This window comes from Canis aureus, chromosome 25 (genome assembly GCF_053574225.1).
Source record: "Canis aureus isolate CA01 chromosome 25, VMU_Caureus_v.1.0, whole genome shotgun sequence".
NCBI classification, from domain to species: Eukaryota; Metazoa; Chordata; class Mammalia; order Carnivora; family Canidae; genus Canis; species Canis aureus.
In genome coordinates, this window is record NC_135635.1 from 13548557 (window position 1) to 13566239 (window position 17683).

General features: G+C 34.1%; 1 protein-coding gene across 1 annotated transcript in view; it reads right to left on the reverse strand.

The window, feature by feature from the left end:
* Positions 1–278: 278 nt before the first annotated feature.
* The window catches only part of LRRK2 (leucine rich repeat kinase 2), a 139469-nt gene continuing 122064 nt past the window's right edge, over positions 279–17683 (reverse strand). The window contains exons 44-51 of the mRNA XM_077870443.1: positions 13266–13460; positions 11963–12156; positions 10641–10713; positions 9692–9876; positions 6972–7124; positions 4960–5168; positions 2420–2491; positions 279–1815 (exon numbers count right to left, since the gene is read on the reverse strand). Coding sequence (XP_077726569.1) covers positions 1694–1815; positions 2420–2491; positions 4960–5168; positions 6972–7124; positions 9692–9876; positions 10641–10713; positions 11963–12156; positions 13266–13460 — 1203 coding nt within the window. The 3' untranslated portion in view covers positions 279–1693. The remainder of the gene's footprint in view (positions 1816–2419; positions 2492–4959; positions 5169–6971; positions 7125–9691; positions 9877–10640; positions 10714–11962; positions 12157–13265; positions 13461–17683) is intronic.

Consider the following 17683-nt stretch of genomic DNA (forward strand, 5'->3'; position numbering starts at 1 on the left):
GTCAATTTTTTTATTAATTGCTCTAAAGTCATTCTTTTTTCAACACTCAAAACTGAACAATCCTACTTAATTTTTATGAGAACTTAAAAAATGAAACATATCAGGCCTGTCAGGTTTTATCCTGGGATCCTGGAAACTATGTGTACTATAGAAAACTGGATAAATCCTCAGGAGAAAACTTTAGTTAGCATTTTCTATATACCCATACATGTATTCATATAAAATTTCATATTAAGCAGATTATAGACCTTTATATGAAAAATAAAACTATCACAAAGTTTTAAAATTCTTAAACATGCTTTAAAAATGTTTATTGTTCCATTTAAATATGATTTTCATTTACATATTTCTTCATAATTATCTTTGTAAAAAATTGCAATAAATACAAAGAAAGTGAGAAATATCATAGGAACAAATTCCTTCGTTATTTTTAAAATCATCCTATAATACAACATCAGTCAGTTCTGAGAATATTAAATGGACTAGTTATCCTATCATAGGAAATTGTTTGAAATCATGAATATTGGCCAGGGCCAATTGATTTACTAGAAATGTTTTTCCTTAAAACAGAAATGACACTCAATTTGTTCTGTAGATACTTGGCCCTGATATTCGTACTGTGGCCAGATATTTAAACAATTTAGGTATAACTCAGGAGACTAGGTTAGCAAGTATTTTTACCCATCATAGCCTGAAGCTCCTCTCTTCCTCATCAAACTAAAGTGTTACAAACTTGCATGCATAGTCTTGATGGGAGTTGTGGAATTCTGTAATTCTGGAAATGTTTTTGTTTTTGTTTTTGTGTTTGTTTTTTTCCTGAGTGATGCAGGATTTGCAGAGTCATAAATTTAGGAAGAACATAGGTAGAAGCATCAGAGCAGAGATTAGGAACAAGTAACCAGCTGTCTAGTTTAACACTGAAAATCCAAATTAAACATTAAAAATATCACTTCAAGACTGAACATTGTATCTACACCAATTATACAAATTTCAGGGTATCCACATTCAAAGATAGAACTGTAAAACAGGAAAAGAGAAAGTAACTGTGTCTTTTCTGGATATGAGAAACATATATTTCATTTTCTCATTAGCACTTTTCATGACATTTTCTTTTAGATTGAAGGAAGCTGCAATAGATGCATTGTTTGAATCAGCAATAAAGAGAATGCACATCCCAATGATGGGCTTTATTAGTGATAATTCATTGACTGTTTACAAGCATATATGATAGTTGCATTTAAAAGTAATCTAAGAAGGAATGTATTACACATCAAACAGTCCTAATATGTTTATTCTACTTTGCAAAATACGTAGAAAGTAATCAAACAACATTTTTGTTTAAGTGCAGAATTTTAAATAATGCTTACCTTCCTTTAACAACAAAATTAATCACTTTGTAAATTTTAGTATGAGTCCTGCAATTATGTATTTTTTAGATTTCCTTTCATTACTTAATCCAAAAAATTAATTAGGATGCATAGGAAATAAAATGTTATGTTTTAAATAGTTCTTTAAAACATATTTTCCACTGATAATTATTTTACACATATTTATATTTAAAATAAAATATATAAACATTCCTTCATATACACAAGCTATTTCAAAAAGTGGAAGTACCCTTTACATATGTAAACATTTTTAAAGAAATATTTACAATAGAATAATTTTCCCATCCAAAGATGAAGATCTTCAATTATTCAACCGATATTCTTCTCATTTTTTCAGCTAATTCTTTTCTCACTTCAATATGTTTTTCTAAATTTTGCACTTCATGTGGAAGATTGATGTCCCAAACAGACAAACAAGATTGTATCTCTACAAAACAAAATAATGAAACCATGTTTCAAAGATTCGGCATAAGACATTTTTATTTTATTTCAATTTTGTTCATTTATATTTGTCTTTTACAAACATATACATAAGTACAGCTAAAAATAACATGCTAAATTACTGTCATTTATATGAAACTCCATCTAGAAAATATTTAAAATATATTTTAAGAAATATATACAGAAACTACTACATTTCAAAAAGAGTATAGACCTTTAATAACCTAATATTTCATTTTCTAAAAGAAATCATTTTATAAAATCCTGTTCAAAATCAGACCTCATATGGATATTGGTAAGTTGTAAGGAAAAAATATCCACATTTAGCTTAACTTTGGGCTAGTTCTCATTTTATAGTGATTGATACTTCCACTTCATTTCAAAAAATAAACAACACTGCTAAATCACTGAAGCTTAGTTTTGAAGATTTATGTTTAAATTATTTACACTATAAAGAAGCTACCAATTAAAACTTCTTGAAGTATTATAGCATATGTTATATTTATTATAAATGTATAAAACATATAACGTGTTATAATCATCAATGTCATTGTACTGTGTTTAGAATACAGTATCTTATTAAACATTACCTTTCTGGGGTTGTGTACCTTCAGTATTTTTCCGGATATACCCCAAAACCAGCATGACATTTTTAAGGCTTCCTTTAAAAAAAAAAAACATGAGTCTTTTGTTAAAACAACATAATAAGTTGGACTTTAAAAAGTCCATGGGACTTACTTTATAATTCTACTTTTTAGGAGATACTTCAATTACATTGAATAAAAACTCTCCAAGACCAGCAATTATTTAATGTTAGAAAATTTGTGATCTACTCCTTGCTATAATCTCTATTAATTATGTTAATCTGAGAAAACAATTTAACCTGTAAGAAATGGGTTTAATATTTATACACAGAAAGTTATAATATTAAATGAGATCATATGCATGAAGGTGCTTTGGCACTAGTCAAATGTGAACCATTTGGATAAAAACTGCATGGATGTATATACTGATAGTCTGTCACAGAACCATACTTTCTTCTCAACTCATTCACTAATTTATTCAACAAACATTTGCCAAAAGTTTTCTTTTTCTTTTTTAATTTTTTTTTTATTTACTTATGATAGTCACACACACACAGAGAGAGAGGCAGAGACATAAGCAGGCTCCATGCACTGGGAGCCGACGAGGGATTTGATCCCAGGTCTCCAGGATCACACCCTGGGCCAAAGGCAGGCGCCAAACCACTGTGCCACCCAGGGATCCCTGCCAAAAGCTTTCTATAGAGGATGCCCTAGATAGGCCCTAGCAATGAAAGGGTCAACAAACACATGCAGACTTACGCACATGCAGTTTATATTCTAGTGAGGAGATTGACATTAATGAAAAAAATCCATGACTAGGATCAATGCTACGCAAGAGAGATGTAATAAGAGCCCCAAATAGGGAAGTTTGACCTCATCAGTGTTGACTTCTCAGAGGTTTTGATACATGAACTACTGTTTCAAAGAATGAGTTAACTTAGTCTATCTTCTTGTCTTACTTAACTACATTACCTTATGTTAAATCAGCAAAGAATGAAACAGCACGTGAAAAACCTTGAGGCAACATGAAGCATGGTATGTCAGAGGGACTAACAATATTCTAGATCAGAAAGCGCTGGGAGTAATGTGGAAACTGACAGAAGCTGCAAAGGCAGGTGAAGGCTGCTGCACTTGTAGATTATGTTTAAATTTATCTTTATTTTAAAAAATCAATTAAACCCACTGAAATCCCACATAATGTCAGTAATGAAAAACCACTTGGGTCCCGAAGTACATACTAATTAAATTAGAGGTTGGAACAACCTTGGTAGAATAAAACTAGAGAGACAACTCACTAGAGACCTACTGCTCTGCGTGTGTGGATATATATCCTGATAGTGAACCAACCACTCACAGCATCTAATCTAACCTTTGTGCAACTCCAATATCCATTCATAAAGAATGGGTGATTACTCAGCCATCAGAAACGACAAATACCCACCATTTGCTTTGACATGAATGGAACTGGAAGGTATTATGCTGAGTGAAGTAAGTCAGTCGGAGAAGGACAAACATTATATGGTCTCATTCTTTTGGGGAATATAAAAATTAATGAAAGGGAATAGAAGGAAAGGAGAGAAAATGAGTGAAAATATCGGTGAGGGTGACAAAACATGAGAGACTCCTAACTCTGGGAAATGAACAAGGAGTAGTGGAAAGGGAGGTGGGCAGGGGGTTTGGGGTGACTGGGTGATGGGCACTGAGGGGGGCACTTGGTGGGAGGAGCACTGGGTGTTATGCTATATGTTGGCAAATTGAACTCCAATAAAAAAAATGGGTGAGAGTAAGGAGAAACACCTGTCACTCCTTAATATATTCCTGTAAAAGGAATTTACTATTTTTTTCACTTTTCAAACACATTATGACTTACTTGCTAAAGTTACATAAACTCTAGTTTTGCAGAACTTAATTCCCTTATGTTATTTTCATGATCAACTTTGTATATATGCTAATACTATTCTCTAAGCCAAATAAATTAGTTAAGAAGACAATGGAATGTATTTATGTAGGAAATATATTTCACGTGCTCTTATGATTTCTTCCTATTTAAATAGAAAAGTAAGAGCAAGAAAAGATATAAAAGTTTGCATAAATCATCATTGTGAATACTTGTACATTGTAGAGTTCAGCATATATTGTTACAAGAATATAAATTTGCTTATAGAATGAAAAACCAAATTTAATAAGGGTGGGAAGCTTAAATGGATCAAAATAAATATTTGCTTTAATATCTTTGATTAAATTTTAAATATTCAACATTATCTATTTCCTCTTTTTGCCTTAGGTATAGAGAAAGTAAGACGCAAATTTAGTGCTCAGCTGCAATAATCTGCTTCTCAATGGGACTGAGAGCATGTACTCCCTCCATGTTTGAATGACCTGATTCCAAATGTATCCCATTCCTATTTCATTATGGAACCTGCTAAGATACTTCAAATGACATTAGAAAGAGAGAAATTAAAAATAAAAGAGAGAAAAATTAAAAATAAAAGCATATTTTTATAATTTCAACAATATGAGAAAAGATCTAAAGGAAAGAAACGTACCTAATTGTGCTGTCATCATGACTCTGACAGAATCACAAAAATTGTGAATTATACGTATAATTCGACGAGTCGAGAGATCAAGGAGTAAAATATGGCCTCCTCCAGTTCCTATCCAGAGAGCAGTGTTCTTCTGGAGGCAGAGGGTTTTCACTCTCCCAGAGTAAGAGAGCTTGTGTTTTGACTCTGCATTTACTTTTACCATTTCCTCCCTAAAACCATAAAGTATGCATTAATAATTTTATTGAAAATTATGAGATAAAATAGATGTGTGTCTACATATACACACTATATAGTGTTTTATATTATGAATACATATCAGTATACATTATATATCATTAAAATTCTACAAAACTAGCTTTGCTAAATATAGAATGTTGAAGTAGTTTTTCTACTTGAAACAAATTATCAAAGATAACACAATATCTCTTGACTTCAAGAAATTCTGAAGTAAATAAAATGGATATAATCTTTATAAATAATAAGCCTATGTAATTCAGTTAAAAAAACAAATTTGCCCAATATAAATAGAAAAAGTTATTTTCAAAAGCTTTCCATGAAGTTTAAAAGTTACAAAGAAAATTAAATTTTAGTCATTTATATGTAAAAGATATCAATACCAACCACTAAACTCTTCCCTGAGCCAATGAATAATTCATAAAAAAATGAGGTGTCCAGAAATAAAAGAATCCTAATACTTTTAGAACTTCAGGAAGAAAGGGAGCCTTTACTAGGCAGCACTCTCAGCACTTCAGAATACAAATCTCCTTACCATCCAGAGAAAAACAAAAAGATTCTAGGAGAGTAAACTTTGAAGTCTCATTTTACAGACACAGTGTGTAATCTAAATGTTCTCCAGAGTATAAAAAAATCTACACATTAAAACAAAACAAAAGAAAATTATAAAGTGGCTAGAAATAAGGTTGGCAGTGGTCCTGTTTCCCAGCAGCAGCACACAAAAGATGTGTTTGATTTAAAGTCTGAGATTTGTGTCTGACATGCTGGAGCAGACTAAGAACTGCCTGTCAGCCTGGTGTCTTGACCCTTTATCCTAAGACAGTCAGTGCACTAGTCAGTGTAGTAGGTTATCCCCCATTTAAAAAAAATTTTTTTTTACTTTATCTTTAGAGCAAAGTATCATTGAATCTGTAGGACAATTACAAGTAGTAAACTCTGAGGGGCGCCTGGATACCTCAGCTGTTTAAGCATCCAACTCTTGGTCTCAGCTAAGGTCATGATTTCAGGGTCATGACCTCAGGGTCATGAGATCGAGCTCTGAGTCAGGCTCTGTGATCTGCATGGAGTCTGCTTAGGATTCTCTCCCACTACCCTCCCTTCATTTCTTCTCTCTCTCTCTCTCTCAAATAAATAACCATATTTTTTTAAAAAGCAGTAATTTTTGATATTGTAACAGTACTAGCTAGATGTACAGTCAGCAATGAATCCAGTATGATCACTTTCAATAATGTACTATTTTTTCATTAGAGGATAGTCTTTGTAATACCTTGAAGAAACCATAATTATTATGTTCCCTTTTCCCCCCAACATGACATTTGGTAGATACCAAGGGAAGGTGCTAAAAAGCATTAACAATTTTTTTTTTATTTTTTAAACATGTTATTTATTTATTCATGAGAGACACAGAGAGAGAGGCAGAGACATAGGCAGAGGGAGAAGCAGGCTCCCTATAGGGAGCCCAATGCAGGACTTGATCCCACGACCTGAGCCAAAGGCAGACACTTAACCACTAAGCCACCCAGGTACCCAAACAATTTTGTTTCTGAGTTTGTTTTTGTTTGTTTAGTGTTCTAATTAGAGGCAGAAACAAAATAATATTAGTCATATTTCCTTTCTCTGTGAAATCTGAAGTATAAAGACAGCTCTTCCAAGCATAACATAAAGAACCAATGACATTGTACCTACAGTCAACAATATGTTGTATAACTAAAAATTTGTCGAGAGGGTCAGTCTCACATTATGTTCTTTCCACAATAAAATACAATAAAAATATTTACTTTAAAAAGTGCACACAGTCTATTAGTTCACAGAGTTTTTCAGTTTTCTTATCCCGTACTTCCACAAATGGGCTATTTTTCTTAGCGACGTAGACAGCCGTGTCTACCACCACTGCTATGATGTTGGAATCACTGAATGCTGCATAAGAAAACCTAGAGGGAAAGAAAGAACACCACTGTGCTTCATTTCTTGCAAACAGATTGGCTACCATATGCCCTATCTTCATGGCAAACTCCTAGTCAGCCCTTGAGGCTTAACTTAAATATCAGCATCTCTGGCATTCATCCCTGACCTATCAAAATACACCAGCCTTTTGTTCTCCTGCACTGGTACCAGATGTAATATATAAGCCTATTAAATATAAAATTGTATTTATTAATTACTGTGTCTCTGACACTAGACTGTAAATGTGATTTCTTAAGGACAAGGACCATGTGTTTTCTATACAACTACAATCCAGTAAAGAGTTACCAAGTACCTATTTATCTAGTAAATACATATAGTAGAGAAATGGGTAAGTATCCATCTAAAAAACTGCCTGGTTAACAAAGCAGGTGGATGCACAGAAGGATGGATAGATGAAGAATGAACCAACAGAAGGAATGAACAACCAAGAAAAAAGTAAAAATGGGTAAAGTTGCAATTCGATCAGATAAATGACATGAAAATATCACAGGGTGTAAAAAATCTTTAGTTTGTCTTAGGGCAGGAAGATTTTTTTTCTCCATCTTATTCTTGTCCTGGCAAGGGAGGCAAGAACATGTGTTGCCAAAGAGCCACTACATTTTAGGCAATTCCTTCCTGAGTTCTGCTGTATTTAACAGAAGACAGTTCAAACTAGCCCAAATATTCTATAGACTTTCAGAATTTATAAAATATTTTGGTGTGTTATTCTATTTGATCCTCAATAAAAAATCTTATAAAATATTACAAGTCCCAATGTCTGTAATTACAGAATGTTTAACAAATGCTAAGTAACTTGCTTGAAGCCATATGACTGGCATGTTACAGAAGCAGGACTATACAAAGGTCTTCAGAGGCCTGTGGCTCCAGAGACCGCATCATCTTCCACTACTCATCATGCCTCTGTCAGTGTGTCCAAAAAGGAGGGTAGTGAGGATGAAGCAGCATCGAATTAGCAATGTGGTGGCTGCTTAGCCAGGGAGAGTCCAAGGCAACAGGAGACACTTTTTGAGAAGCGAGTAAATATTTCCATGTGTCTATGAAGCTGGGTCCTAACCTCTTTTGGGAGATGAACAGCTTTGGGTGCTTCATGTTTACAGGCATTCTCTCTGATAAAGCACTTATACTCCCAATTTTACATGGAATTTTAGGGGATCAATACCAATGATCTCATAACATGCTGTATGGAATTAAAAAAAAAAAAGCAAAGAAACCTGTGGGGCCTTCTTTTTAAATATTTTCAGGCTTTTTTAGGTTGGTTAAAAGTGGAGCAGGTTGTCTTTGACAATGGAGATGATTTCAGTTTGGCCAAAGCACAGAGGGCAAGGAGGCTGCAAAATATTAATCTAGAGAGGGAAGCAAGCGCCTGGTAGGCTCGCTTAAGAAATTTGAACATCACTTAAAGGGCAGTGGGATGTGACTGAGGGTTTTCATTAAGAGACTGACATCAGATTGATTTGCATTTTAGAAAAGACCCTCTGTCTATACTATTGAGAATGGACTGAAGGGAGCCCAATCAGAAGTTGAGAACTGATTAGAAAGAGGCTCTGGTTAACATGGCCATCAACGGTGGGTGACAGACAGCCTGGCCCATGGAAGCATCAGTAGGAAAAGTGAGAAATGCAAGAATTTGAGAGTCAATTAGGAGGAGAGTTAAGTAGCAAAGAGAGTAAAGGACAAAGTAGTCAAGGATTACTCCTGAATTTCAGTCTTAGGTAATTCAATGGATACTGAGAAAGCAGGATATTCTCTGAGATAGGGATTTGTGACTCAAAGCTAATAATAATCATAACTAATGTTTACTAAGAGCTTCCAAGTGCTGGGCTTTATGTTAGCTCCTTATATTAATTTTTTGTCTAGTCTTCCAAACATCCCTTTGAGATAGAATATATTACAATTCTCAGGTTAGAGAAGACTGGATATTTAAGTTCTTTCCCAAGTTCACAAAATCAATACATGGCAAAGCCAATATTTGAACTACAATATATGCTATTATCTACCATCCTATGTTGCTTCTCCCTGAGGAATGTAATAAGTAAGAACCAACTGGTTAAAATACAACTCTAAAACTTGAAACAAATTGGAACAAGGTTCATAGTTTATTTTATTTTCACTGGGAAGTGGTATCACTAACTTCACTGTAAAGAGGACTCTATATAATCATCAAATCTAGAGATGACTTTATTCCTGCAGCATATGCTTTTACAATCAACACTTAATGGAAGTTATCCAAGACACATATGTAAAACCAACAGGTGAAGTAAAATATTGAGTATATTGCCTTTCAAATTTATGTTTAATTATATAAAGAGATAATGAAACTGTTAAAAATTTAGATTGGTAAATACTACTAAGATTATTGTGGCTTTTTATATTTTATCTCAAATATGATTGGGCTGGGTGATGTCTTTAATAGAAAAGCAAATTATGCATTTTAAAAGATTTTTGCTTGGATTGCAATAGCATTATTGATATGATTATAAAGAATAAACATGAATAAAGCAGTAAATTAATTATATAGATAGAAATAACTTACAGCTGATTTGTCTTTGTCTCAATGAGTTTCTGAATGGTGAAATCATCAGAAAATGAGAAAAGTTTTGTACCACATCCTCCCCACATAATGTTTTTTTCAGTTGAATTCATGGATTCACTCAAACACATCAGTGGAGTACTGACATTTCCTATATTTAGTATCTTCAAAGGAGCGGCTCCTTTACACTTTGCCAAGAAGAGAAATACATTCAATAAGCTGAGTATCTGCAGAATGAAATGCTGTAAAATTTGCTGTGCTTTCTAAAAGCTACTTTTCCATCATAAATGGCTAGAGGACTTAAAATAAAAATTCAAGATACATTTTTCAAAGGATTTATGAAAACATGATTCAATTCAAGTGGTATGCAAAACATTATCCTTATAACCAATCTCTTTATCTCTCCATGTAAAAAATGTTCAGGAAATAACCAAGGGATTATACTCCACTTGTCTGTCTCTCATTAGACAATAAGCTCTTTGATAACAAGGAGTATAAATGGGTAGGGTGTTGGATAAACAGATGGAACCACAGATGAGTGGATGGAGGGAAGAATAAATCTTTTATTGACAAATAAGAATCTGAGGAACAGACAGTTAAATGACTTCTTCCAGACTAAAGAAAAAGTTGGTGGCAAACCAGATTTAAAACTTAAGTTTTGTTTTTTCCACACTATATTTATATAAATGAATTATCACTTCATTTACATAAAAATAGAATTACTTTCATTCCTAACATCGTAAATCAGATCTCATTCATCATCTTATCCTTAGTTCGTTCATATAAAATGTACAGTCAACAAGTATTTATAGAGGATCTACTGTATGCAACATTTGATGAAAATAAAAAGATGAAAAGCAGGATTTATGATCATTGAGAAGAGGGGCAGGGATAAGCATACATAATACAAAGAACTTAAAAATCTTTGATGTAGAATGGATTCAACATTTACCTTAACAGTTTTATCTTCAAAAATTGCTAAATTGCCATCAGCAGTCCCCACCAGAAGAAAATTTCTTTGCTTGCTAAAAAAAAATGTCAAAAATGTTAAAATTGTCAAAAAGAATGCTGATATTGACCAAGATGACCCTAACATTCCCTTCTAGGTTGACTAACCTTTAGACTAGCTTCTTCATGATTTAGACACGGCCCCTGACCTCCCTTTCTTATAGCATTTACTTTGGAAAACTTAACATTTGTAAATTCTTCTGCGCATTTGAGTTGTAACTCCTCCTGACCTCTTGTCAGTTTTACCGCCCAGGTGTGTCTTTCTCAAGGAACTAGGAGCCTTCCTTTTCAAATGTTAGCATCAAGAAAGGCAGGGCCCTATCTCCCAGTCTCTGTGGGAAGGTTGGAGCCTAACTTCAATAAGCAGCAATTAGCAAACACAGATGACCTATCACACTGACCCTCCCACAAAGTCCTCCAGTACTTTTCCAGTAGCTCACCCTCGTGTTCAAAACTCTCCCACCTGTCATTTCAGCAGAGTTGAGTTCAACTTGTGTCTTTTATCGCAACAATCTTAAATAAAGCCTTCCTTGACTATTTAATGACAAAATTTTTCTCTGACACTATCCAAATAACGTCAACTCCCAAACTGCCAGTGAACTTCCTATTTTAGCTGCACGAAACTTGAGTTTCATATTTTTCTAATATTTGTTATTAAATATTTCTAATATTTATTTTCCAGTATTGACTTCAACCAGAGAAATACATGGAGTATAATCTCAATGGCTCCTGGAAATCATCCTGCCTCAAGTATTACAGCAACCAACCTGTTACTCACACCTGCCATTTAGATAAAATCCTTTGGAAGGAGACCCCCACAACTAATAATGGTGTGTCATTTTCACCTATTAATAATTTATGAATTCACTTATTGGATATTTTCTCAATTTGGTAGTTAACTGATCTGTTTTAAACTGGCATGTAACAGGCTGTTCATATTCAGAAAAAAGGATAAAGAAAAGGTCGTCCCTGAGGAGGCCCTACAAAGAAAAGTAAGCTAAAGGGCTGGTAAAGAAAGGGACTAGAGCTGAGGTAATACCCTCAGTAGGGCTGGCAGACCTGAAGAAAGGATTGATCTGTTAAATAACTGCCTCGGCTTAACCTAGAATATTTTTGTGGCCTTCCCACAATACCCTTAATATATGCAAAGAAATAGAAGTATGTTAAAAAATGAGCATTTTTCCTGAAGCAGTAACAGTTTTCCACACAATTCAGTCATCTAAAAGGTATATAATTTTCTCCCAAAGGTCAAATTCACTAGGGCACCTTTGCTTGGGAAAGGGATTGCAATACAAGCAAGTCACAGAATCAGTCATCTTTTCAAGGGTATGTCTCTTTGCCCCGTCTTCGGTATTGATGACCAGGAGCATGCCAGACTGTGTCCCACACACAATCCAACTTTCCTTTTCAATAGGAAGATGCACCAAAGCCAGGCACAGTATTCTACTATCAGTAACTTCCTGAAAGAAAAAAAAAAAAAGAAGAAGACAAAGAAGAAGAAAGAAGGAAAGAAAACAAATGCTGAAGAACTTGATTATTTGATTCTAGCTTAAGTGACTAGAAATTGAACAGAATGGAAATATGGTGATCCATACATGAAGTTCGTTTTATTCTATTGCTCTTAATTTTAAAAACAATGTCAATTTTTATTGAACATTCAACAATAAATGAGTTAACTGGCAGACAATTTTGCCTACCAAAAGTGAATCGAAAACTAGAATTAAAATTGAAATTTACTTTTGAGTATCATTATTTCTCATTCCATCAAAATAATAAGAGGGGACTGTTCAACTTAAATAATGATTAGGCATACATTTATTTCAAGGCAATAGTCAAAATATTAAATTTTTAAGTCTAGAAATTTATCTTGTATTTGCTAATATAATTTATCAATCCATCTCGTAAAGCCCTACCAGTCAGGTACACCCACCCCACCCCTTCCCCCACTCCCCCTCTCCTCCCCACTTTCCCCCTCCCCTCCCCACATTCCCCTACCCCATCCCACTGCTCCAAGCATGGGCTGCTAACAGCTCAGAGCTGCACCCTCCCCACAGACCACACTCCGCTGGTGGGGTCTGCTTGGCCTGAATGGCTCAGAGGTTACGCCATAGCCACCCTCTGGCAGACTGCTACGTGTAATCCAAAGACTGGCTCCCTTGAGAGATCAATCTGTGCTGCTACTCACATCTCAGATTTCCTCATGGCCAGAGACTGAGGGTAGATTTCCTCAGAAACTACATTTTTGTGAACTTTCTTCCCCTGTTCTTTTTGTCTTCCTTCACTTCCTTAAAAGCTACTCTCTCCTTAAATCACTTGTATAAGTAATTCTGTCAAAGACTCTGTTTCTAGAGATCCTGATGGAAGACATACATATACTATGATTTTAAAACAAAACACAGACTATTTAATTTCATATAAATGCTCTTGTTCTACCAGAAAACTAAATAATACTATGTTGCTTTCATTTAATTTCTTCCAAAGTAACTTTTTAAACTAATAACATGCTTTAAAATAATTAGCAAAATAAATGTTTCAAAGTAGCTGTAATTTAAAGGGTGCTTAGAGTTACCTCAGAAGTGTGCTTTTCTGTACTTAAGTCAAGAAATGAGAGCTGTCCTTTGTTCGGGTGCCCACAGCCCAGCCAGATGCTTGCATTCTTGCTGTTATGATTTGTAGCAACCATGCATTCAACACTAAAGTTTTTAGGTATTGATATATGTCTCATCAGACAGATTAACTCAGCTGAATTCAAAATGTCAAAGACCTGAGGAAGTTTTTAAAATAACAAAACAGTACACATCAAGTTAATATATGTCCTCTTGAAAGATCATATTATGGTACAAAATGTAAAACTACCTCTTATAGCTGTATCAAGAAAAACCTAAATCTCTTAAACTGGTATCTAATCCAAGCAACAAGATTAATAATCCAAACTACAGATAAAATTACATTAAAATGAATACTTATTCTTAGACTAAGCATGAGATACACTATTTGTCTTTAGGGTATGTTTTGTAACTTGAAAAGAAAGAAAATCTCAAAAGTGCCAATTGAGCAGGAATTTAGCAGAGTCAGGAGTTATTCTTCACTCAATTTTACACTGCAGAGCCACATTATGTTACAGATAAACACAGGTCACCAATGGAATAGACCTTCTGCCAATTGAGGGGAAAATAAATTTTGATCTTTGGTAATGAAATTCACAAATCACTTCTAGATACTGTTTTCATGTTTCTCTTTGAAACTAAAGAACTAGAGAGACAGGGGAGGTAGGGTGGGGACCACCATAAGGAAACAGAACCAGGACTGAGGAAACTGGAATTAAAGCCATGACACAGCCACTTGCCTTCCACCCACAAGACTCAGAAAGCTCCTTATTCTCTATGCCTCATCTGACAAAGGTGATAAGTTTACCTATCTTGCCTAATATATACTGTATTTAAAGGTTAAGTAGGTATGTCAAAGTCAAATACTGTTCTATACTAAAAAATAAATCAAGGTAGTGATGTCATCTATAAAACACAGGTGAAGTATCAGTGAAAATAAAAGGAGGAAAGAGTAAGACAATAATTCAGCTATGGAAAATTACACTGTGAAATTGTTTTTAAAAATACAAGAAGTCTGTGTGATTAACACCAGTGGTAACCAAAACACAAAAACAAGTGGACATACAAAGAGCCAACCAGTACATGAAAATGTGCTCAACATCATTCATTATCAGTGAAATACAAAGCAAAACCACCAAAAGATACCACCTCACACCTGCCAGAATGGCTAAAATAAAAAAGATAAGAAATAAGAACTGCTGACAAGTATGTGGAGAAAAAGGAACATCTGTGCACTGTCGGTGGGAATATAAATTGCTGCAACCACTATGGAAAACAGTATGCAGATTCCTAAAAAAAAAAAAATTTAAAAATATAACTATCATGGAACTTCTACTTCTGGGTACATATCTAAAGGAAATGAGATCATTATCTTTAAAATATATCTACATCCTCATGTTCATTGCAGCCTTATTCACAATAGCCAAGATCCAGAAACAATGTAAGTATCCATCAATGGATGAATGAATAAAGAAAATATTATATATATATGTAAATGTATATATGTATGTCTATATATACACAATGGAATATTATTCAGCCATAAATAAGAAGGAAATCCTGCCATTTGTAACAGTATAGATGGACCTTTAGGGCATACTGCAAAGTGAAATATGTCAGACAGAGAAAGACAAATGCTGTATGTTAGAGTTTTATATACTGTATATAAAGTATAATATTGTATATGAAGTTTTACTTATATGTGGAATCTGAAAAACAATAAAATAAAATAAAATAAAACCAACCAAGTTTCTAGATACAGAAAACAGACTGGTGGTTGCCAGAGGCAGAGCATGGGAGTGGGTAAAATGGGGGAAGGAGGTCAAAAAGTACAAAATTCCAGTTATAAGACAGGAATGTAACATAGCATGGTGACTAAAGTTAGCAAATGGTATATTTGAAAGCTGCTAAGAGAGTAGATCTTAAAAATTCTTATCACAAGAAAAAAAATTGTAACTTGTGAGGTAATGGATGTTAACTAAACATACTGTGGTAATAATTTCATAATATTTACATGCATTAAATCATCATGTTGTACATCTAAAAACCAATACAATGTTTATGTCAATTATGTCTCAGTAAAGCTAGGGGAAGGGGGAGGTCAAGGAAAGTAGCCAAGATAATAACATAATGTTTGTTAAAGTCAGTGTATGTACTCAGCTATTTTTGAGTAGAAATTTTAAAATTAAACAAATTTTTTTCAACGAGTTATACCAAATCAAGAGTCCACAACATAGAGATCTGATCTATTAAAATCTGTTTCAGTGCAAAACATAGTAAGCAATGTATTTCTTAAAATTATTTATTTATTTATTTATTCATAAGAGACACAGAGAGAGAGTCAGAGATATAGAGGGAGAAGCAAGCTCTTCCAGGAGAGCCTGATGTGAGACTCGATCCTGGGTCTCCGGGACCACACCCTGAGCTGAAGGCAGACACTCAACCACCGAGCCACCCAGGTATCCCAAGCAATCTATTTCTGATTATTATCAGTGGAAAAGATGGAACCGTTAGTTGGGCAAGCCACTCATCTAAAAGCAACTTAAAATGCTAGGAAAATTATTTTTTAATCTCTTAAAAAAATTAAAGATCTGACAACATCTTAAGAACTTACTAGGCCAAAATATTAGTAAAAGACAGAATCCAGTGAAAGAGAGGTCAACAGAACCTTAAAGCCAGATATTTCCTTTAAGGCATTTGTCTACTGAAGGCAAAACTGATGTGTGGTTTTCTTGTTGGCCAGTAAGAAAGAAGTTTAAATCTAGAGCCTGCCCAAAGTGTAGTTCAATAAAGGCCTGGGACTCCAAAGGGCAGGAGACTCCAATAAAGCTGGGACTCCAAAGGGCATATTCAGAGTAAATGGGAACTAGAAATAAAGCCACTCCATGCTTCCACTTTCACTGGCACAAGGAAAGATGGTGTTTATAGACAAAGGGGGAGGAGGGAAAAGAACCCCGAGAAATTGTTATCCCCAGTCTTGTTCTCAAGATTTGTAGACTAGATTCCTATCGCCTGGGCAGTTAAACAAACAAACAAACAACAACAACGACAACACCTCAAGCCAGGAATTGAGTTTAAAGCAATTTGCAGCAAGAAAGTTGAGGGAAAAAATGCAAAAGATCTGTATGCAAAAATATAAAACTATATTGAAAGACATTTAAAAAGACATAAATAGGAAGGTAACCCACATCCAAGAATAGAAAGACTTAATATCACAAAGATAGAATCCTCCCCAAATTGTCTGCAGATTCATCCCAAGTCCAATCCAAATCACAGTAGGGTTTTTCATAAAAGTTGACAAAGCGATTTTAAAATGTATATGGAAAAACTAAACCCAAGAATACCTAACACGTTTCTAGAGGAGAAAAATAAGGAAAGGAGACTTATACACTGACAGGAATTAAGACTGGACAGTTTTAGAAGAAGAACAGACAAGCTGACCAATGTAAGAGAAGACATGTGTAGATGTGTATCTCACAAATTACAGAGTGAAAATGGGGGAGGTGGGGAAGATCAGTAGAAAAATTAGGAAAAAACTATTTAACAGATAAAGCTGGAAAATTTAGTTATTCATATAGAAAAAAGGAAATTGGATTCAGATAAAAATACCAATTCCTAAAGGGTTAAGAACTTAAATGTCAAAACCAAAACTTAACCATTTGGAAAAACCATAGGTAAATATTCTTGTGATTCTAGGAGAGATAAGGACTTTTTAAAACAGGACCCCAAAAAAGTAATAACCATAAAAAGGGTTGTTAAAGTTATCTGTATTAAAATTACGATATTTTGTTCATAAAAAGGCACCAGCAGGAAATAAAAGGGCAAACTACAAATTGGGAAAAGAAATTCACACTATATATAACCAACAGAGGATTGGTATCTCTTTTTTCTTTTCCTTGGTTCATTTGTATGCAAATAATCCAATAGGAAAATGGGCAAAGTAATGAACAGGCATTTTCTAGAGGAGTAAACATATATATAACCAATGAACATATAAAGAGGGGGTCATCCTTATTAGTAATTAGGAAAATGTAAATCAATACACAAGACAACATATTTGGAAAAATTAAGAACTCAGTACTAAATCTGGGGAGAATATTATAGAGAAATGGCCACCCTAACATACAGATGATGAAAGTGTTGTGCTAGTACAACTTCTTCAGAAAACATAACCTACGATTCTGCAATTCAACTCCTAGGTATATATCACAAAGCAGTTCTCATACATTCTGCACTAAGAGACAGGTACAACCATGTTCATAATAGCAAAAAACTGGAAGCAATACCAATACCCATAGATATGATCATAGATATATATACTCTTGCTCAAACAGTGGAATGGAATAGCAGTGAAAATAACCAACAGTGATGTTTAGCAATC